The 23,808-nt window shown below is 40.0% G+C and overlaps 1 protein-coding gene across 14 annotated transcripts in view; it reads left to right on the top strand.

The window, feature by feature from the left end:
- The first annotated feature begins 594 nt into the window (after window positions 1-594).
- Window positions 595-23,808, top strand: part of trim9 (tripartite motif containing 9) — a 29,537-nt gene continuing 6,323 nt past the window's right edge. For 4 of the 14 annotated variants that reach the window (XM_042337947.1, XM_007888189.2, XM_042337945.1 and 1 more), the window contains exons 1-7: window positions 595-1,395; window positions 13,287-13,382; window positions 15,407-15,529; window positions 18,646-18,756; window positions 19,105-19,258; window positions 21,633-21,790; window positions 22,722-22,860. In XM_042337947.1, the coding sequence (XP_042193881.1) occupies window positions 595-1,395; window positions 13,287-13,382; window positions 15,407-15,529; window positions 18,646-18,756; window positions 19,105-19,258; window positions 21,633-21,790; window positions 22,722-22,860 (1,582 nt within the window). Of the gene's footprint in view, window positions 1,396-13,286; window positions 13,383-15,406; window positions 15,530-18,645; window positions 18,757-19,104; window positions 19,259-21,632; window positions 21,791-22,721; window positions 22,866-23,435; window positions 23,460-23,808 lie in introns of all 14 variants that reach the window. The other 10 variants (XM_007888188.2, XM_007888184.2, XM_042337948.1 and 7 more) reach the window with 7 other exon arrangements.

The following is a 23,808-nucleotide window of genomic DNA, read 5'->3' as shown; positions in this document are numbered from 1 at the left end:
CCACAAGATACCCGGTGACCCCGCTTTACGGTCTATTCTGCGAAGCGCTTTGAGGCGTCCCCATGATGGGGCGACGAGGGGGCACTTATTAATCAAGTGCTGGGATTATTATCCAACCGCCCGATCCCAATCCCGTCCCCAACCCGAACCAACCGCATGGAAAAGCCGGCAGCTGACTGACAGGGTGGGTTCAGCCGTCAGACCAATGGGCTCGGCTGGAGGCGGCGAGTAGCGCAAGTGGAGAGGAGAGAGGGAGGGAAGGAGAGGAGAGGAGAGAAGAGGAGAGGAGGGAAAGAAAAAAAAAGAAGAGTGACGGTCAGTCAGGTTGACAGCGGCTGCGCTCGTCACTGGAGGAGAGAGAAGCGGCGGCGGCGGTGGTGGTGGTGGTGGATGGTCGGGTCTTGTGAGCTGCTGTTGCACCAATTGTTCTCGGAGAAACACACACTACACACACACAGAGTGTGAAGAGAGACCAACAACAACAAAAAGGGGGTAACAGTCGACTTAATTCCAGGGCGACAGTCAGTCAGTCAGTCGGTCGGTCAGACAGTCGGAGCGCATCCCCGGCGCCTCTCCTCTCCAGTCGGGCCACCCATGGAGGACATGGAAGAGGAGCTGAAGTGTCCGGTGTGCGGGGCTCTGTTCCGAGAGCCCATCCTCCTGCCGTGTTCGCACAGCCTGTGCCTGACCTGCGCTCGCAACATCCTGGTCCAGACTCCCGAAGCCGAGCCGCTGCCCAGCAAGCGGGCGTCGGGCGGCTCCGACTACGACTACCTGGACCTGGACAAGATGAGTCTGTACAGCGAGGCGGACAGCGGCTACGGCTCGTACGCGGGCTTCGCCAGCGCCCCGACCACCCCGTGCCAGCGCTCCCCGAACGGCGTCCGGGTCTTCCCGCCGCCCGCCCCGCTCGCCCTGGCCCTGCTGCCGGCGCCCCGCAACGCGTGCCTGACCTGCCCGCAGTGCCACCGGAGCCTGATCCTGGACGAGCGGGGCCTGCGCGGCTTCCCGAAGAACCGCATCCTCGAGGCCATCCTGGACCGCTACCAGCAGGGCCGGGCCGTGGCGCCGCGCTGCCAACTGTGCGAGGCGGCGCCGCGCGAGGCCACGGCCATGTGCGAGCAGTGCGACGTCTGCTACTGCGACGGCTGCCGCCTGAGGTGCCACCCGCCCCGGGGCCCGCTGGCCAAGCACCGCCTGGTGCCGCCCGCCCAGGGCCGCCTGGGCCGCCGGCTGGGCTCGCGCCGGGTGTCCACCTGCACCGACCACGAGCTGGAGAACCACAGCATGTACTGCGTGCACTGCAGGACGCCCGTCTGCTACCAGTGCCTGGAGGAGGGGAAGCACAGCGCCCACGACGTCAAGGCGCTGGGCGCCATGTGGAAGCTTCACAAGGTGAGGGGAGGGGGTGAGGGGGGGGGGAGGCCCGCGGGTGGTCTTTTCGTTTGTATTACTCTATGGAGTCGGTCGGTTGGTAGAAAGAAAGAATGAGACGCTTCGTGCCGGTGGGTGTGTGTGTGTGTGGGGGGGTTGTGTGTGGTTTTTTTTTTCGCGAAGCGCTCTGAGGCGCTTCGACCGCGCGTACAGGAGGCGGCGCCGCCCCGAACCGACGGCAAAGAGTTGTTGTTGTTGTCGTCGTTGTGTTTGTTGACCCGTTGGATCCTGATCTGTCTGATCTGATCTGTGTGTGTGTGGGGACGGGACGACGACGACGCTTTTCTAAAAATATATATATAGATTTAATTTTATTTAAAGAAGATATAAAAATGTGTGTGTGTGTGTGTGTGTTAGACCGTACTTGCCTATTTAATATGATAAATCAGACTCAGATTGACAGCCGTGTGGCGCATCCCATTGCAACGCACCCATCCACCCATTCCCTTCCATCCCAATGACAGGGCTCAGGCAGTCAGTCAGTCACACGCAGTCAGTCAGGCAACCAGGCAGCCAGGCACAGGCAGTCAGTCAGGCAACCAGGCAGCCAGGCACAGGCAGTCAGTCAGTCAGTCAGCCAGGCACAGGCAGTCAGTCAGTCAGCCAGGCACAGGCAGTCAGTCAGTCAGTCAGCCAGGCACAGGCAGTCAGTCAGTCAGCCAGGCACAGGCAGTCAGTCAGTCAGCCAGGCACAGGCAGTCAGTCAGTCAGCCAGGCACAGGCAGTCAGTCAGCCAGGCACAGGCAGTCAGTCAGCCAGGCACAGGCAGTCAGTCAGGCAGCCAGGCACAGGCAGTCAGTCAGGCACAGGCAGTCAGCCAGGCACAGGCAGTCAGTCAGCCAGGCACAGGCAGTCAGTCAGGCAACCAGGCAGCCAGGCACAGGCAGTCAGTCAGTCAGCCAGGCACAGGCAGGCAGTCAGGCAACCAGGCACAGGCAGTCAGTCAGCCAGGCACAGGCAGTCAGTCAGGCAGCCAGGCACAGGCAGCCAGGCACAGGCAGTCAGTCAGCCAGGCACAGGCAGTCAGTCAGCCAGCCAGGCACAGGCAGTCAGTCAGCCAGGCACAGGCAATCAGTCAGGCAGCCAGGCACAGGCAGTCAGTCAGCCAGGCAGTCAGTCAGGCAGCCAGGCAGTCAGTCAGGCAGCCAGGCACAGGCAGTCAGTCAGCCAGGCACAGGCAGTCAGTCAGGCAGCCAGGCACAGGCAGTCAGTCAGCCAGGCACAGGCAGTCAGTCAGGCAGCCAGGCACAGGCAGTCAGTCAGGCAGCCAGGCACAGGCAGGCAGGACAATCTGCCATTGTAAGGCATCGCTTGGCATCACCTGCCTCACTTGCCTGTCTGACTGATTCCATTGTACTTTCGGCATTGTGTGGTCTCGACTTCATAAGGGATGGTGCACTGCAGTCAGTCACTGCTGAACAACTTATTTGTGCTGCATGACAACTGTTGTCTTCCCAGCCCCTCTTGTTAACGAGCACCAGTTTAATTAGCTGATCAACACTGGCAACGAATTTCGTTGCCCAACTTTCTTTTTTTTTTGGTAACGCATTGGGGTTGATTCTTGTGTGTTTTTTTTTAAAAAAACACACACTGAGTGGGGGAGTGAACGACACGGCCGTTGATCCACCTGTTTCCAAAGGAATTTCCACATTTGGTTTCAGCAATGTAACTTTCAGCTTGGCTTTGGTGCTCTATTTTTGCCTCCATTCTGGACTGTAAATGGTTTAGTTTCTGTTTGCCCATTGAGTCAAATGTTTAATATACAGTCTTTGCTTTAAATTTAATCTGCAGAATACAGTGCAGGTCAGCAAATGGAAACTCAAGTAAGATAACATCAGATTTAACATCAAATTATGATAAGGTTTCACTGTTCAGCTGTATCTTATAATTACGTTTATTTTGCTAATTCATTTATTAAATATTAAGGCTTTCATTTATTTAATAGACGACATGACCTGACCTCTTACACAATCGGCGATATTCATATAACTGGAGTTTATGAGTATGGAGCAGTAGTTGTGCCATTGGAGTAAAACTAGACATATCAGATTATTTTTGTGAAAATAATTCTTTGCCAAATGATTTTTTCCCCTTGAAATAAGTCCTATCAGTAACCACAATTTATTCATGGGTGATAATAAATGCATATGCACTCCTTTGGGTATTTTAGCTTCGCATTTGTAGTCCATCTGTCTATAATTCTATCAGTTAGCTACTGTGTTTGATTTGCTCGCCCAGCTGGGTTTACTTAATGTGTTTTTAATAAAAAAATGGCTTTTCCCCCCATTAATGGCTGCTTTTGTGTGAATTGGTACACAACTCGTTGTCTCTCAATCCAACTTTTCTCAGGTTGTGTTGGGTCTTCCAGTGAATAGATTGACAGGGTGAATGTTTTTGTCTTTTATGGAATATCGCATCCGTACCATATATTTCTGTTTGGTTTTAAGTTTTTCTTTCATTACAATTTCTTTGTGAATTGTCCTGTTCAGCTCGACTTTATGTAACCCAGCAGATGGTCGTTCTACATTGTTTTCATCAGTCATTGTTACAGACATATGTTTGGAGGCAGTAAAGCAAATTCTGCTCTTCCAACCCCCATTCCACCTCATGACTTATTGTTCATAGCCATCAGCTGTAAGCTAATGAGAAGAGTCTCATTTTCTCTTTGTGAAGGCACTTTCTTTCCATCAGCCTCCTGTTGCTAGTCATTTCACACAGTATAAGACATGCAAAGGCTAGAATTAAAATAAATAGATGCTAATGTGATATCATTTTTGGAAAAGATTTGTACCAGTTTCAGATTAGATATTTACATTATATTACTGCTGTCTTTTGTCCATCGGTTAACGCCCTACCACTTTCTCTTAGAATGTAGTAAGCTAAGTAAGGGACCATCTTTTGCACCTTTGTTCTCATCGTTTTCCTCAGTAGATTGTGACGGAGCTTGGGAATTAGGGCTAATTAAAAATAAATGTTGTGAATTTTGATGCATTGTAACAAAAGATTGCAGCAAACAGTTAAATTCACGGTTGTTTCAATTGTCATTTAGACAAAGTTCCTACAATTACCCAGTCTTAATGTATTTAGAAAAACGTACAATTTATTATTCAGCTAGTTGACTGGCCTCTGATTTAGCTACTACTTTATTTTTCTTCAGGCAAATTGCTAACAAATGACTTAATTTGCTTCAATTCCTGATGCCCACCCCTCCCCCTTGCCAGTTTCTCCCTATGAAGCAGAGGGGGGTTGCTGGGAGATTACGCTGAGCAAAGAAACCTTCAGCTTCTCATTTTCTAAACCTGGAGAGTGCAGGGGTCTCAGTTAGAGGGCCACCACTGAACAATCCTCTACATTTTTATAAAAGATGTGGTTTTTTTTTTACATTTTCCAGAATATGGTCATTCATTATGGATCTCCAATGAAAAAATATTCCTTGAATTTAGAACCTGTAAGGCAGTGATACTTTGCTGGAACTTTATGATTTCTTCAGTTTTTCAGCACTGTTTCTTTGTCTCATCAACATGAAAGTAAGTTCACTTGTCAGAAAAGCATTAGGTCTAGGATTGATATGCATCAACTTAAAGGGAACAAATTATTTTTGATTTGCCTAAAATACTGCACGACCATCGTCTTCAACCCTATCGAAGTATATATTGTTGGGTGGGCAGAATGTAAATGGATCATGTGATGTTCCTTTACTCTGTTTTAGGATTAAATTAGCTTTTGTAATTGCTCAAAGACGAGACAAAGTGCAATAATGTTCTGAGACCATTCAGTGAGAAATGCAAACAGCTCAGTCCTGTGGACTCTGATTTTTTTCTAATGTGTGTCAGTGTCATGCTGCACTTTGATTACTGGCATTTATCTGAACTATGTACCTTGAATTCTCTGTCCAGGTTACATATTCTATTTTACCATCACTGGAGCAGCTAATTGCTTCTCAAAATGTGGTGCTCGCATTAATTTAATACAGCATGTACAGACTGGCTGAGTTGATGTCTAGAGCTTTACTATGGCAAATCATCATCAGAGGTAAAGGATGAGTCTTAAACCTAAGAGATTGGCAGAGTGTTCATACTGCAACTTGCAGTAATATACAACTGTATTGATTATTTGATTAATGTACTGCTCCACCAAGCACCCCTAAGCTAGTTTAAAAAGGTGTTGAATATATTTGATAATTTTACAAAAAAGAATTGAATATGTGAGCTATTGAATTGTAAGGTCAGTCAGTATTTCAATAGTCAATACCTTTTTTTGCCAAATGGATTTTTACAAGATAATTCCCAGGGTCAATCAGAAGATTTAAGATTATCCTTTTCCTTATATGGGTTGAAACTTCAGACTTCTAAGATTAAAACCAATGCTTCCTGTTTCTTGGGATTTCCATCAGTTTACAACCAGATTCCTGGTCCAGATTATTTTCATGGTTGGGTATATTATCTAAATTGCTTCTCTTAAATCAAGAACCATGGTGAATGCTCCACCTGTCTTGCAGATCCAAAAGATGGAACTTCCTTATGAAAGAGGAGAGACAACAGATATTTTGTTTTGAATATTTTGTCTTTTTGTGCACATATTCAGTCTTAATTAACCATACAATTCTGTTATACTAACTCTATTTCTATATAATAATATTGCAATTGATATAGTGCCTTATCATGTCATTGAGACATCTCAAAACGCTTCACAGGATACACTCTAAAGGGGTTAATGTGGCATACAGTTTGCGCACAGCATTGTCCCACAAACAGCCATGGAGTGAGTGCCCAATTTTAATTTGGGGAAATGTTGACCAAAGACACCTGGAGAAATGTTGATTTTCAGTTGCAATTATGAGTCGTTAATCAAACCAGAGGATATATATAAAAAAATCTGAATTTAGCCAAGCCCCCGGAGAGTGAGTCACTGTTGAGTCAATCATGATGGGGCTTGAATTATATAATAAATGTGTTATATAATACGCCCACCCTTAAGAAGCAAAAAAACACTTTCCATTGTGCAAAGCAGTAGATTTGTTCATCCTAAACTGTGCACAGATGTAATGTTGTTACCCTGCTTGTGTACACAAAAAAACTCCTACAATGGTTAATTTCAATATTTGAAACCAAATTGGCAACAGAACAGTACTCTCTATATGTGTTTTTATCCTTTTAATCTTTTTGTCGCATATGAAATGCGGATTAAAATACCTCCTTTTAATCCACATTTCATATACAATGATGCAAAAAAAGTATTTTGTCAATTGGTATACAGCAGAGAGTGGCAGTGTGTTGAGTGATATGAACAATATTGTACCCTAGCTGCAAGGGGTATCTTGGCAGCAAAGTGAACAATCCATTTCTGCTTTTGCTAACACTGGATGTCAGCCCTGTTTGCCTAGAGTATTTGGAAAACCTGGGCTCACTTTGTGTGTGTGTGTGTGTGTGTGCATTGACGGAAAGGGTCTCAGGGTCTACAGTATGCACCATCTGTTTCCTAATGATGCTTATTATAACCATTTGAATGCAAATAATATAAACAGAATTTCTAAAGATCTCAGAGTGTAAATGACTACAATGTTAAACATTTTGTTGAGGGTTTCTGTAGTGTTCATGTAAAGTGGGGCTGATTAAATCTGCTATCAAAGTGTTCGTCCAGCATTTTTTGAGTTCAAATATTGTAGCCCTAAGATTTAATCACCAAATTGCACCGTGTTGTTATGGTAATATTCGGGTTGGACTCATAAATTGTGAATGATTCAAACCAGTTTCTAGATTTGAGATTTTAGTAAAGGAAAATCATAAGCCTCGCTCATCCTTTTATCTTTCCGGGGTACTGTTGTATCTTGCCTCCCACCTAAGTGAAATTGCTCTCGAGGTTCTTTCCATTTTGTGTGGTCACGCTGCATAAGCCGTTCATTCAGGACCACTGACAGCTCCCTTCATGCTTGGAAGTTTGTTGATCCGTAAAGTGACCCTTCTATGCCCAGTGCCATAGTTGCAGGTCACCACTGCAGGTGGTGTCTGATCAAAGTTCTAAATGTTATTAAACCTCTAAATGTCGCTCATTAGATTTTTATTAGCAACTTGCACATATGTTACCAGATGGGATTTTTCTTTTGCTTGACAGCGTAGAATTGGTGAAATTTTATCCATGTTTCTATTCTGGACTAATATTAAGATGGCAACAGAATAAATGCAACATTCGTTTGAGCATGGACTCGGGCTTCAATAATAACACTGATTAATAATAATTTAATATTTTATCCACTTGTGTGGAATGTGGTGAAGGTGACAACATAGATTATCAGATGATTACGATATTAATGAAATTCAGGGGAGTTGGCCCTAAACACAGTCAAAAAGGAAGGTTTTAGGGCAGGACTTGGGAAAAGGGGAGAGGGAGCAAGGCAGAGGGTTTGAGGGAGAGTGTTCCAGAGTTTGGGGGCATAGTGGCTGACTATGCTACCTCCAAAGGTGGAGCAGAGAGTGTGAGGGACAAGCAGGAGACAGGTGCCAGTTGATTGGAGGCGCCGGGTGGTGGATTGGGGAGTGAGGAGGTTGGAGAGGTAGAGAGATGCCAGGGAGTAAAGAAATGAGACTTCTGATTTGTACTGGGAAGCATCTGAATATCCAGTGAGTCTGTTATATGTAGAGTATTGATGTTCCATTATAATGTTACGTACAAGGTTTTGGTGAATTCTGAGATCTTTGAGCTCACTTCACATCATTCTGACTGGTTTGTCACCTCATATTCAGTACTTTCTCTCTTTTAACCTCTTTTCTAATGATTTCTATATGTTCAAATAAGGTCAAAGGGACAGATTGAGTTACTGACGCGTTTATTGATCTAAACTGAAGTAAATGGTTAGCTCAAGACATAAAATGTGATGCTGATCAATATTTAGGGAGCTTTTAGTCTCTCTGAACATGTATATTTGGATAGAGTATAAAGGTTCAAGGAGTCTAAACAAACAATAAATTATCTCCAATATTGTATATTTGTCTTCAGTGTGCATCCAGTACAAACTGGAAAAAATATGTTGAGTTACCTTCTTTTTCTCTCTCTGTCTACCCCCCCACACACCATACACACACACCAGCTCTACCAATTGAAATTTTACTCTTAACTTTTACACAAATCAGCTTGCTTCTCTTCACTGGGGTGAGATTAATTGGTGAGACTTGTCTACGGTGCTGCTGCCTGCTAATGGATTTTAGTGTTCAAAATGTAAGTCTTGTAATCTGGAAGACAACTTAGGCTTTTCCCGAAGGACTTGACTCCTTTCTGTATCCTAATGTATTGCATTTTGCTTGTAACAGAGTATTGTGGCATTTAATACAACTGCTTCATCAGAATTTCTTAAGTCAGTTTCACATTGACCGTAAGCTTTTTTGACCATGCTTATGGTCACCTCCCACCCCCACCCCCTCGGAGTCAGATTCCGCCACTGTTAAGCGCTCTGAGGCACTACCTTGCGTGGAGGGTGCTATACAAGTTGTTGTAATGAATTAATTTCAAATTGCCCGGTAGTGGAGCCCTTCACATCAGTACGCATTATATAAAGAATACAAAGGAGCTAGTTCAAATCTCCTGCTTTAACGACTAGATAAAAAGCAAATGTATAAATGTATATACATGAAAATGTATGTATCTGTAATCATAAAGTGCTTTTTAATGATAAATCTTACTTTCACTAAGCAGTCTTTGCTTATATGTTTTCAAAACTGAATCAGAATTTGTGGTAATTGTTGTTTCCATAATTGCTATAATTTTTCCTAGTTCGTTTAATTTGCCCACATTCTGGGAATCCTTCCATCTCCCGAAACAAATCTTTACTTCGCATGACTCCCCTGTGTCAATGTTTTCTACAATGCCACTGCTTTGTGGCTTTGATGCTCTTGCAGTGCTCTCTGAATTTTCCAGTCAACATCACTGCATTTCCAGCTATTTATACAATGATTTACATTAAGATCATTGATACGTCCATCAGTAACATTATTGCCGCACTTTCCCCATTGTCTTACCATTGTTTTAGACCTGCCCATGCATAGTGGTGACTTTTAGTCATTTGTAAGCTTATGAATTTGATGATTAAGCATTGACAAAAAGTAGGATTTTGTTTTATGTAATATGTAACCATCTGTTTACTGAACCTAAACCCATGGCTGGATATTTGTGTCTGGCTTGTAGGTATTAGGTATGGACACTGGATTAGGTAAGTGGGTTCAATATGTAGGTGATATGAGCAGTAAATACTTTTTTGTGAATATTAGATTATGAATACTTTCTTGTTCCCACACTAATGTATGGTTCTTTATGTTGCAAACAATTAAACTGGAGCAATCAACAGTTTTATGTTGTACATTATGTTATTGGATTTGTATATGTGTTAATTCTTCAGGTGTTAAATTAGGCCTTAAGCTGTATTATGTTGAAAGATAATTAATTGGGGACCAGTTTCCAAGGAGTTCACATTGAGTTGCCACATTCAGTATAGCCCAGATTTCATTGAGGTTAGCTTCTATCAGTTGGACATAAAATCAATTAATGGAAAATATGGAAGTTGTAGTTTCTCATTATTAAGGAAGAGACACGGGGGTAGAATAATTAAATAAGCTAATAACTCAACAGCAGAATTTCCTCTGGAGACCTTATTTTATCTTTTCAAATATATTTCTTAAACTATTGGGGATGGGGAAGTTGCAACCTTTCAACTTTCTAATGCTTTGTTCTGTGTCCCCACTGCCCTTTAAATGGTCTTTTTCCTTTTAGTTTGTAACCCATGATATACACTGAATCTATCTTGTATCTCTAGAATGAGTTTGGGCCAGGTTGCTGAAACCTGTATGTGTGGGAATACATTGGTCAAATAATTGGTTGCTCTGTTCTCCTTTGAAAATTGGGAATTCCAAGAAGATAATAAATCTTGCATCTCACTCATTCGGTTGTGAGACCGAAACCTTAGTGCTCACCCAGCAGAGCTGCCACAGCTTGGATATAAACCTTTCACACTTATATTTATTTGAGTTAGTTGGCCTCAGGAAAGCATTAACCCACTTTACTCTATGGGACTGAATTCTGTTGTCCCTATCTGATGTGGAGTGGCATTCATGTGAGTAAAATTATAATCTATATGTGCATTGGCTCATGATCTTTAACCCATTCCTTTACTGCAGGGAGTTCAGTGGCGCATTATGGATCCTGTATTTGGGGAATTATGGGCACGTCTATAGATTAATACCCTTGAGCAAAATGCATTAGCGCTCTCAACATGTTGAGCTGTGCTGCCTCATTGGAACACTTTGAATTCCTTAAATACAAATTGACCTTTCATTTTCAGCATAGTTCATATTTTTCATAAATTTAAAATTATCACTTTGTCTATTAATTTTGAATTTTGTACAGCTACAAACTAATAGATTTGAAATTGAGTGTTAATTAAAATATGAGTTGGTCAAATCTTAAAAGTTAAATCTTTTTTGATGAAATGCGGATTAATTGGAATTCTTGATAAAGTTGGACTGGATTTTTCAGTTAGTAGCTATTGCCAATTACCCAGTTAGATAACTAAAATTCACTTTCAATTTAATGCAATCTTTGGCACTGTAAAATGGTAAGTTACGTTCTTTAGAGCTGGATATGAGCAGCAAAATTGACACCTGAGCCAGACTGTCTTACCAGTCTGGAAGACAAGTTGATTCATTAATTCATTGACGATTGGCATGACTGTTTTGATGTTCTGGAATCTTGGAATAAAAGTGGTGACTGTGGTAGTTTTGTAATTTTGTAAGATATTTCAGGCAAGCCTTTAGTTACTATATTAACGTGAACAGGTCATGCAACACAGTTTGAAATATAATGTGGCAAAACGGCACAGAATTTTTATTAATACATCAACATTTTGATGATGATTGGAACTGAGATGGTTTGTTAGGTCATCGCTTTGTGGGCTGCAATTTAAAGTCATCCATGCATGTAGGAGAACAATCGGTGCTGTTATAGGCATCCTGATGTCTAGTTGTCCGAGTTACTAGCATGCCACAACTGATTACCAGTTAATCACCTACTGAATTAGTCAATTTATCAAGAGTTTATTCAAGCCGCTTAAAGCAGGCTTCAGGTGGTTTCTGACATCAATGTGCGTATAATGGGAAATGTGTGTTGGTTATAAATCAACTGTATTAAACGCACAAATGACCTTGAAATTCAAGTGATTGGAATTGAGAACCATCTTCCCAGGAGAGTGGCATAGAAGTAATTAGCTGGCTTCTTGTAACATGGTAAGTGCATGGAAATCCTCTCTTCCACCTAATGGAAAGCAGAGTACCATGGTACTTTACGGTTGAAAACATGGAAAGGCTAGAGTATTAAATTAATAAATGTAACAGCAAGTTTTGAGGTCAAGTACTACAGTAATTGATGGTAGAATATGAGTGAAAGGTCATCCATAATGAATATAAGAGGTGCAAATAGCTCTTTGTTTAATGACCTGCAACATAGGTGGAAGATTGCAAATCCCCTTTCTTCTTCACAAGGTAGGAACTGCATCACCTCCAGCAGCCAAGGGATATATAATAACAAATGTGTAATTTCAGACAATACAAAATGCCCATGATGATTGATTAAAAATCAACTGTTGTCTTATCTCTAAAGACCATATTAATTCTATTGTTTCTGTGAGTCAACACAGTTGCAGATTCACCATCTAATCACAAAATGAAGAAGATAGCCTGGAAACCACATTTGCATAGGCTTCATTGATTGTATTCCCATAAACACTGATGTGCAATCTGTCATTTTAGACTTAATTAGATTTTTAATGAAATGTCCAAATGATGACGTCTTATTCCCCTCAGATTTTGAGAGATGCCCAGTATCCATAAGTGGTCAGGGATGCTGTGGAATTCACATTTAGAAATGTAAATCTAAAGCTTGAAGATAACTCGTATGTACAACACTAAAAAAAATTCTACTGATTGTAAGAAAATCAAAACTTTATACACTCTGTCTTGCAACACTGGGTATATTGTGCAAATATTGCCTGTTTTTTCAATTTTTTTTTCATGATCTCATTTTTTTGTTGAGAGATTTGGGGAAGCCTTTCTATGTTAGCTGAGAAGCAGTGGCTGTAAAATGGATTCTCTTATTAGAAACACTGAAATGCAAGATCATTCTATCTGCTCACTTACCACTGCAATTGTACGATTTGCAAGCGCTTTTCTGGTTTGTTGTATATGAACACCTTCAAAGAGACCTTTACCCAAATTTATTTCTTAAAATTAAAATTTTGGATTGCAAAATTATAAATGGAGACAAAACCCCTGGATGCTTTAATTTCTGCAGCTGATGTCGTGAAGTCATTTTCCAGACCATTAAACTGCTCTGTCTTTGATTTATTTCACCACAATTTTGTCTCATTATAGCTCAATGGTTAGAGCACTCGCCTCTCAAGCGAGAGACCTGGGTTTGATTCCCAGCAGGGTGAAACCTTGGGCAAATTTCCTTACTCCACACGCCTAATAATAATCCATCAAGAAAAAAATAATAAATTGGTCACTTCAATCCATGACTGTTTGTGGGACACTGCTGTGCGCAATTGGCTGCCGCGTTTCGCCCACAAATATACAGTCAAATTCACTTTACAGCATATTCTGTGAAGCACTTTGAGACGTCCAGAAAACGTGAAAAGCGCTATATCAAATGCAAGGATTATTATTATTAACTCCCAGATTGCAGCACAGATAACAGCACAGAAATGTGGGCTACACGATGGCCACAGAAGAAGAGAGAAGATGGAATGTAAATTTTCAATTGCTTTTCTTTTAACCACTTGTCATATCTGATATGCACTCTCCTGTCTTCCCCAGAATCAGCTTTCTCAGGCGCTCAATGGACTGTCAGACAAGGCAAACGATGCCAAAGAATTTTTGCTGCAGCTGAAGAACATGGTGCAGCATGTACAGGTACAACTTCTATTCTGTGCAATGAAATCTCTTTTAACTTCAAATGAAATTCTACAATGCTTTGCAGTGTGTGTTCGTTTCATATTGGAAGCATTTTGATCATTTATTACTGTACTGTATTGTGGTTAAAATTAAACACAAACCCACCTCTGTTGTGCGTACTTTACTTTTGCTGTTTCATTCTTTCCAGCTGGTTTCTCTGATTTGTTTCTCACTTGCACTGTTTCCATTTTATTGCCTTTTACAGCCACGATTCTCTGCTGTCCTGAGATAAGTGCACAATGTGAAAAGACATTTCCATCACTTCTTGTGCCTTCCTACCCGTTGTCCTCCCCCATGCTTCTAAATCAGCATTCACTGTTCTTGCTTTATCAGCAATTGTCAAGGGGTTGTAACTGGAAGCTTGAAACTGGTTTATTCTCACAGTTTTGATACCGAGAACAAAAGCATCGGCTAGCATTTACTGAGGCTGGTCATGGGGTCAGTCAGCATCTGATATTTAATGTTTCTATTTCAGGCTTCTGTTGTTTACAGTCTTTCACCTCGTCCTTTTATACTGTTATAATATCCAACCTGTCAGGGAATGGACAAACACTGAATAGCATAATCTCTGTTGGCCTGACCAAGATATAATGGCTGTGTGCAAACAGACTCTTTGTGCGTGGAGATGTACATGGATGCTTCAGTTTTCTCCGAAACTGCCCTCAACCCATGAACCCAGGAATTGGGCTTGTGTAACTAAAACTTCACCACACATTGGATTAAGAACTCCAGGACTGGAGCTGACTCAGTACTGCTGTTCTGTTAGATTGGATAGATCTCAGTGGACAAGGCTCGGATTTGATTGTCACTGTACTGCATTCTCTGTGTGTGTTGATACTGCTCCATGGATAAGCTACTATGAGTATAAACATAGTCTGAAAATCCTAGTATGATGAGCGCATTAGAGGAGACTTAAGAAAAAGGGTAATGCCTCTTTAGTTAATACTATTTGAGGCAGGAGCCCATTTCCACATTGCTTCCAAATTCTATGCATGAATCTTGCTGTATAGCAAATTCCGTTTACCGCCACTTTACACAATTGTTCTGTAATGGAAACAGTTATTTTATCTGATGGTTTGTAATGGTCCTTTCAGCCTACACTCGGTGGATTTGTGGGCTTGCTCTAATGCTTTTCACCAGTGCTGCAGTGAAAAGGAGGGCAGAAGGAGCAATCTTCTCTCGGCCTCTGCTGAAGAAGGAATGTGGAGAGCTGAAGCCCTTTGTCAGTGTGGTTCAATCTTGCCTGAAGATTTCTGTGGACCTCTTTCACTGGCATTTATTTGTGACCATGGAAAATAATATCTCCAGGTTTAGTCATAAGATACTGCCCTAAGTTTGGCCCAGCTTGACCAGTCTCCTGAATAAGCCCAAAGGGGTGCTCGAATTATCCTCACTAAGTGCAAATAGAAGTTGATGGCACCATGGGCTTTTCAGCTGAGTTTGGGCTCTGACATAATATTTGATGTGTTATACTGGATTTCCAGATCCATGGGCAGGAAGGGAGGAATTTTCATTTATTTGCAGCTCAAAAAAAGTAGGTTGTATTTAATTTTAGACCCAATATCCTCAAGCCATATGGTAGCATTTACAGCCTTTACAATAATGTATAAATCCATCAGTCACAGTAAATGACTCTTGGTCAGGTTCCTGAATCTCTGATGTATTTGTAGGACTGAAGACATCTATACGTCCGATAAATGATTTACCTTAAAAAAGCAATCACGACCGATATTAAACAAGATTCAAAGATATGAACAATTTTATTTGAGTGGCTGGTGAATTGTGTTCATCGCTCTCAGGATAAATCCTTTTATTAAATAGTGCCCTTTCTGTATTTTATTTTGGTATGATTGCTCGACCTCGTGCTCTGCCACTGTCAAGCGCTCTGGGATGCTGCCCTGCGTCAGGGCTCATATAAATGCAAGTTGTTGTTGTTGATAGTAATAAAATTGTGATTCCTCCTGTTTCCATTTTGCACACAGGAAAACAGTGTGGAGTTTGAAGCATGTCTTGTTGCTCAGTGTGATGCCCTTGTTGAAGCTCTGAACAGAAGGAAAGGACAGTTGCTTGCACGAGTGAACAAAGAACATGAACACAAACTAAAGGTTGGTCTTGGTTGTTTGTGTAATGTTTCCAGCTTCTTGTTAATATTCTGCTGATGTATTGCACTTCCTAATGTGGCTGATTCAAGACTGGCTGAAAGTTTGGCCATCTGATTAACCTGAGGAAGCATCCCAAGCCAAGTCAAAAGTGTTCCTCTTCTGTGCCCACATTCACAAGGGCAGTGACCTAGATGTGTTTGGGAGTTATAGAAATTGGTTTGAGTAATGGAGATTGGGATCTTTGAGGAGGGACTAGGATATATACTGCTCATTTTATGTCAGAAAAGCACTGTAGGACAAATGCATTACTTAGTGAAGTACTGAGCAATGCAAGAAAGGCCTATGTTTACCACAAGTTGTCACCTAAACGTGAAAAATTAAAGCTAACAATTTTGAGATAAAATTAGAAATTATTGAAAAAAGGAATTGTATTAAAGTAAAAAGAAGAAGCTAAACTCTGAAAGATGAAAAGGTTAGAAACTGCATCAGATGGTGGGCTTTTTCTGTGTTGTATTGTTTCCTCTGGGTCTCTGAATGGTATGAAAAGCATCTGCCTAGGCTTGGGATCAGGAACTCATCAAGGGTTGCAGGAACAAAGCTTCACCCCACTCCATGTACTTTTCTCGTTGCACTCACTTCCTGTGTGCTGCTGAACATTTGTTTTCCTGAGAAGCTTTTTATTAAATTTTGGTCATAAAAATCTTGCTTCAATTAAATAGGGCACCACAGATTTATGGTAATCAGTGTCTCTACATTCTGTGCTGCCTTACTCCAAGCTTTAATGATTTCCAGTGTGTTTTACAAATGAGAATGACAATTAAATATCTTCCGTGTTTTCATATTTTCATGAAGATGAGAATTTGCTTTTGATTTGCTTTCTTCAAGGTAATTTTATTGAAGTTGTATCATGAACATTCTGCATAGTACTATTCAACCAGTCATATGCTAATTCAAAACTACAGTGCAGCCGTGTACATTATTATCTTGTGTAACTACTGATGGAAACTGACCTACTTTGTTTTACAGAGATTCCTTGTGTGTGTGTGGGTACAGCACAAATAGAATTTTATATACGTGCCTTTCATCGAGAGACAGTTTTTTCCGTTGTGGGAACTGGTCCAAAATTTGTAACAAATGTGCACTAAATTAAAGAAGCTTCCTCTGATATTTTAAAAAATGTAAATTAGTGATGCAATTAGTGGAGAAGAAATTGGTGCAAATTCATATTTTAGATCCCTGAATAAAATTTACACTGTTAAACAAAGTGATACTGCATAAGGTGCCATTTCAATTTGGGGTGGGGGTGGTGGGGAGAATCATGCAGAATTGTTCTAAAGGCATGCCAGCGTTTATATTCCACTCTTAATCTACTCTTTTATATTCTTCTATCACCTTCTCCTCAATGTAATCCTCAATCATCCTCTTAAGAACTTTGATACTTTCTCTTTCACAGCTTCTAGTAGGTGAATCATCTAACGTGGGTATTAGCCTACCCACCATTAGAAGAAGAGCTGAAAAGCGCTATATCAAATGCAAGGATTATATAAGGTGTATTTAGGGCTTGGAAATGTAGTCTGAGATTTGTAAAGTTGTCATCTGTTGCCCAAGAGTGAAATTAAATTATATCAATTGGACTAATGGACTGCAGTTTGGCTAGGTGACAGACTGTTAATTACAGCACTAGGAACACTGTTAGTGTGTTTGCTCTTCCAGTGCAGCTCCGAGTCATCAGTCGTAGTTTTTATATAAATGTGCACATTTCTTACAGTTGGATTGATAGTTGTAATGCTAATTTCATTATGCCGGTACTGAACACTGTGCGTTATTTGCATGTGGGTGGATGTACTGTATCTATGAGCCCCTTTGACTAAAAGTATCTTGCATTTCTTAACAATTGAATCAGATTTACCAATTATTGTGAATTGTTGGATGAGAACTGTTATGGTGGTTTGGACATACCTGAAAAGTTATCACCACTAACTTTTCTGTTCATTTTAGGGCACTGGTTAACATATAACCCTTCTTGTTCCTAACCCTAACCCTACTGAATCTATTTTATATATATCTATATATATAAATATATATTTTACTCTGTCCAGCGCCTTGGGACGTCCTCCCGACGTGAAAGGCGCTATACAAATGTTATTGTTGAATCTCATTTGCATGGTCTCCCTCATTACAGTAAGTAGGCTTCAGTTGTTAAAATTGATGTAGCGTGGGTTTGAGAAGCCCACCTCTACAGATTTAATCCAGAATGGCACAGAACCATGAGCATTTGTGAATTGAAATATATTTTATTTTCAGAATAAGCTTTGCCTTTTTAATGTGTTTTTTTCTGAAGTTAATATGTATTGCATTTTGTTGAAGCCTGGGATCTGAGTGGCAAATAAATATTCTTTGAAGTGTTAAATACTGAATTAATCGTTTGTTGGACGACAAAGTAAATTTAAATCAATGCACAAGTGAAAATGTTACATTAATGCAAAAAAAAATGTCTTTGCACAGCAATAAAATTATATATTTTGACTCTTTCCACCCCTCTGTCAATGAATAAGATTGGAAACTGAATTGCTTTTTGACTTCAGCCATTAAATTCTAAATGTAATTTTTTTAAAAAGTCTCATTGTTTCTCATATCGTTTGGGCCTGCCAAGCAAATAGAATACATTATTTTTGAAGCATGTTTTAATTGTTTAAAAACTAGATATTGCATTAAGTCTCCAGAGATGTACAGTGGTGGGTATACATCCTGCCTCAAATATTAGCATTGAACGAAATGCCTAAATTCATGTCTATTGTACAAATGCAGAACTCCCCTTAAACATTCATTTTCTATTTCTGAAGTACCATTCAGTCAGGATTTTATTCTACCTTCACATTCAGTTATAAATTATATTTTTATAGTATAAAATCCTCTTTTTAAATATTTTATGACCTTGAAATAACTTTGATCAGAATACAATACCTGAGACAATCTTGGCATAGTTTTGCTCTCGTTGATAATTCTTGCCTCCTCCCAACATGAAAGGTGCTATACAAATGTAATTTGTTGTTGCGCTAACCTGCATCCGAACTATTTTTCGTGTAGTTTGAGAATCTTATCTGAATATCTGCCTGCAGGTGGTCCGAGATCAAATCAGTCACTGCACAGTCAAACTGCGTCAAACTACTGGCCTGATGGAATACTGTCTGGAGGTAATTAAGGAAAATGACCCAAGTGGATTTTTACAGGTGAGTTTGATATTGCTCTTGTATTAGTGATTGCTGTAGTGAATGAATTCAGAAATTTCTCTTTGTAAATCTGCGTGTTAAAGCTCCTATCTCTTGTAGGTTCTGCAACAAGTTGGTGAGGTTGGTTTGTGATTTGCCAAATTGTCAATAAATCAATATTGACTTGCAACTTATCTTCCCAGACAATATTGATTTATTTGAGAGGTGGCACATTTCCAAAGCATGTCCTCGTAGCCCTCTGCATGGAAGCCCTGTTTCCATTTTCTTTTTGTATGTGTTTGAAAACTTATATTGCTGTTTTATTTCTTTATAATTTAGAAGTGTAATTTTGATTTTTTTTTAAACTAGATATCAGATGCTTTAATAAGACGAGTTCACTTTACGGAGGAACAATGGGGAAAAGGCATCTTACAACCTCGCATGAACACAGACTTTGATTTAACTCTCGACAATGCGCCGCTGCTACAAACTATTCATCAGCTGGACTTTGTACAAATGAAAGGTAAGGATAATACAATACCCCAGAAAGATGGAACCACGCTGTTTGTTATCAAATCTCTACAAGTGTATCCCAGTGTAACAATCCATGGAAATATTATTGAGCCAAATCAATCAGTACAATTTCTAGTTTGTCAAGCTGATGAAACTTTAATTTTAAAAAATCTCCATGTTTATTGATTTACAATAAACGTGGTCAAATGAACATTTGTTCTATATTCATTAAAGGTCCCCACATTGTAGAATAGAACACCGTATATCAGCAATAGGCAATCTGAATAAACTCTGTATGCAGAATAATCCTCCCTCTAGATTGCCTCTACCAGGTGCTTCAACCTCAGTCTCCAAAGAGTAGTTTCCATTACATTTAGTGTGAACACAGATGTGGTATCTTAAAAACAAATTTTTATGGTCACATAACAAGTAACAACAAATAATGAGGTTTAATAAGGACAGTGGATAGGAAGTCTCAAACCATTGATCATGTAGTGATACGTCAAACTTTACAAACATGTATGGAAGCAGAACTTGTTTATTTTACCTTTTACACAACATTACATAGAATGCACAGACCTATGTATGATCATTTGGTTCATTACACCGGTGTATAAAGCTTTCTTACTGGTCTCAAAACCGAGATGGAACTCCCTTAAGCGAACTAGTTGTTCTTAGGGAGTTGCTCTTATTACAAAATGGGGGACTGTGCAGATCACTTAACATTTGCACAAAGATTGGCAACTGTCTTTCTACTTTTACTGATGAAATTCAACCCCAAAAATGTAATGAGCTGATCAAAAATTTAGCAGCATTTTTAAATATATATATTTTATACTATATTATATTCATAGCGGTTCATTTTTTATGCTCGGCATCACGTGCAAAGAAAAAAAGGTTGATATTAAATCTTGAGTATTAGATGTGTGATTTACACAGCAATGTGTTTTGGTCCTTTGGGTGATTGGATTGTGCTTAGGTTGAGGGTTTGTCAGTGCAAAAGGAACACATTTTTATTTTCCACAGTTTTATCCTCATGGCTGACCTCAGAGAGATTGTACTGTGTGCAGCTTTGTGCTATGGGTCTGTGCCCAACAAGAATTCTTGCATTGTCTCTTTCACTTAACGTTGAGTGTACCAAAAATGAATTGATATCAGAATAATTAATTATTGAACGTTTTTCCACCTCACTATTAATCTAAATGTAATACTTTAGACCTATTTAAACTCAAGGAAACCAAGAGAGTTGAATTTCTAATGCCTTAACTGCCTGGAGAACGCTGTTGGTATAATTTCATGTTGAAGTGTATTAAAACCGGCAACATGCATTCAACTTGTGATCATTATCCTAACAGCTGTAATTCACAATTACAGTGCTGAGCACGGTTAATGAGAAAGCAGTTCAAAAGCAGTTAAGCAGTTCGTGTTTTGTTCTGCTAATTGAATTTGTTATTTCTACAGCTGTACCATTGCACACGGGAAGTGAAGTTCATTTCTTAATCAACTCCCTTGTGTTAATCGACTTACTTGTTTTCTCCCTGAATAACACGTTTCAGTTATTGTGAACTGGTGCGTCAATCTGACTCTGTGATGAGACATAGGACTTGGTATTTTCAACTCTAGATATCTGCTATCTTTTTGAGGGGGAGTGGGGGGGTTGGTCTATAGTTTTAATTTCCTCTTTGGATCTTCCCACAATCTTGCACCATCTGGAGGTGAGTTGGAGCTGTCTGTTCAAACAAATTAAAGACCACATGTCGGGCTGACTTGCCTTCTGGTTTGCCCTTGTTCCCTGTGGGAAGTACCTCGATTCGTTTGGGCTCCTTTCCAATGTATGAGTGATGAATATATAGTATTTTCATATTTGATTGAAGGAATGAAGGAATTTGGGTCAAAATAGTGAAATGAAAGAAAACAATGTACTGCAGTGAATTATTATTGGAAGTCACTGGACAAACAGGAACAGTTTTGAAAGATCAAATGGTGGGATTTTCTGACTTCTGGACAAATTAATTTAAAATAATTTACTGTATTAAATATAATATTAAATATAAGAATCAACTTAATCTCATCTTTAGCCAGGCAGACAGAAATATGCTGTGACTATTCTCTCACCTTGTCACTTTCCAGCACTAATGATCTAAATTGTCTTCGAGCAGGATGGAACTTCAACTCTCAAAAACAACAGTTCTTTCTCTCCTCTTTTCCTCCCCTCCCTCCACCCCACCCCCCCCCCCCCCCACCCACCCACCCACATCCCAAGAGTGCAGCTGCAGGTCAACACTAACTGTTGGAAAAAGATTGATCCTAGCAACGTTAGATGACAAATTGGAAATAGTTCCTGTGGTTTTCCAAAAGGGAACATTACACTAATTTCTGCTTAGTTTCCTCCCCAGTGCCATCAGCTCCTATGCTACAGCTGGAAGAATGTTGCACTCACAACAACAGTGTGACATTGTCCTGGAAACAGCCACCACTTTCAAGTGTTCAAGTAGAAGGCTACATTCTAGAGCTCGATGATGGAAATGGTGGCCAGTTTAGGGTGAGTATTTTAAAATGATGCAGATGGTACACAGCAATCCATATGAGCCAAGGTGGTGTGCATTTATTAGGAGAGAGCACTGTATTGACAAAACGTGTGCTTTCCCCACAAACTTCACATACAAGGGTGATAGGTTTTAGCATAAAACCCTGCGCTGGTGATATTGTTGTTGATATTCGAGATAAAAGGACAAGGTCTACAGTGCAGGATATAAGGAAGATTGAAAGTGGAGAAAGAAGATGAGCCAAAACTTAAGTGATTTGTTGAGGCCAAGCTTGAGTTTTAACAGCTTATAGATTGCATGAGGATAAAATAGGGGAAAAGATAATTCAGTCTGGATGTCCTCTGCGAAGAGGAAAACATTATAGAATAATGTATTTGATGTTGGGGAGCAATGGAGAGCGATAACAATGGAAGTGATGATAAAATGTGATCCAGAGAAAGGACAAAGGAGATGACCAGCTTCTTCTTGTTCTGTAGCTTGTTCTTCTTGTTCTGGAGCTGGTGTCAAATGCTTTCAGAGAAGAGAAAATTGAATTCTTCAGATTTTTGCAGGACTGCAAGGACTTTGATTTGATGAAGGTGTACTTTACGTTAAACTTTCTTCCTAAACAATATCTTGTTGCCTCAGTGCATTAAACAGTAAGATTTGAAAATAAACCTTATGAAATTTCCTCCTTATAAAATGCTAGGTTTATTAAAGGATGAACCTAAAAAGAAGCAGAGCAGCAGCACAATATGTTCATTTCCAGCACAATCCACTGCAGTGCTAAAATGTGTGTTCACACCTAGCATTTTACACAGTGAATTTCCAATCTCCATGATGCGATCTGCATGACAGGCAAATAAGCTTCCTTTATACACTGCTGGAAAGTAATTGAAAGTTAATCCAATAATTGCTGAACTGTGCCATTTTGGTTTCCCTGAATAGGAGGTGTATGTTGGAAAAGAAACGATGTGTACGGTTGATGGACTACATTTCAACAGCACATACAATGCTCGAGTTAAAGCCTTCAACAAGTCGGGAGTTGGGCCCTACAGCAAGACACTTGTGCTGCAGACTTCAGAGGGTGAGGTTTTGTCACAGATGCTTTAAACACTGACCTCATTTGGAATTGGGTTCAAAGAGAATACAATGCTCTAAAATAAGCAGAAAGCTTTGTTTTTTTAAAAAAATAGTATCTATTGCTTGTAAAGATGAAGTGGCTGAACTGAAAAACATTCTGCTCTAAAATAAGTAGAACGCTTTTATTTAAAAAAAAGTACTGCTTTTTTAGTATAAAGTAGTTAATTTGTGCAAACCATAGGTTAGAACAAATAAACTGTTCTTTCAGTTTATGAAATGCATATGGTAATAAGCTAACGCTGAGTTCTTAAGCAATACAGTATTGATCTATTTGTTTTTCAAGTGCATTTGCGGTTATTTTAATTGTAAATTGAACTATTAAATTTGTTTTTTTAAAAAGTTGAACTATGTATATGGTGGTGATACTTTTCCAAAAATGTATAATGTATTTTGAGCTGTTGGCTCTTATGAAATTTTAAAAAACTTTTGTTTGTACAACTAAATGAATTACTGTGATGTACTTGATTGCAAAGCATCGGAAGTTTTTTTTTCTAAAGTCGTCCCTGTTATATTTTACAGATATCACCTACCCATACAATCAGTGTAAGTTAGCCACAATTATAAATGTTTTGCTGCTTATGACGCTGTGATTAGCCACTTTCAGTGTGACCTGATCCCATTCTATGTGTTTGTCTGTCTGCCTATAAAATCATGAAAAAAGGGCGTAGATTTTTTTTTGATCAAATCCAAGTTAATGTATTGGAAAAATAAACTACTTGTGTAATTCCAAAACCATATGCAATTTTTTTTATGAGGTAAACTATGTATTGTTTAGGATCGTAAAAGTGACTGTGTATACCAGTCTTGTTTAATTCCTCTGCATTAAGGCTTCTGTTTGTTCTATGCTTTCTTTCTGTGAGTGGATGGAGTGCAATGATTCTAATGTCATTGT

The sequence above is a fragment of the Callorhinchus milii genome, unplaced genomic scaffold, assembly GCF_018977255.1.
Source record: "Callorhinchus milii isolate IMCB2004 unplaced genomic scaffold, IMCB_Cmil_1.0 Scaffold9, whole genome shotgun sequence".
Taxonomy (NCBI): domain Eukaryota; kingdom Metazoa; phylum Chordata; class Chondrichthyes; order Chimaeriformes; family Callorhinchidae; genus Callorhinchus; species Callorhinchus milii.
The sequence above is the reverse complement of the archived record's forward strand: the minus strand, read 5'-3'. Positions and strand labels throughout refer to the sequence as shown.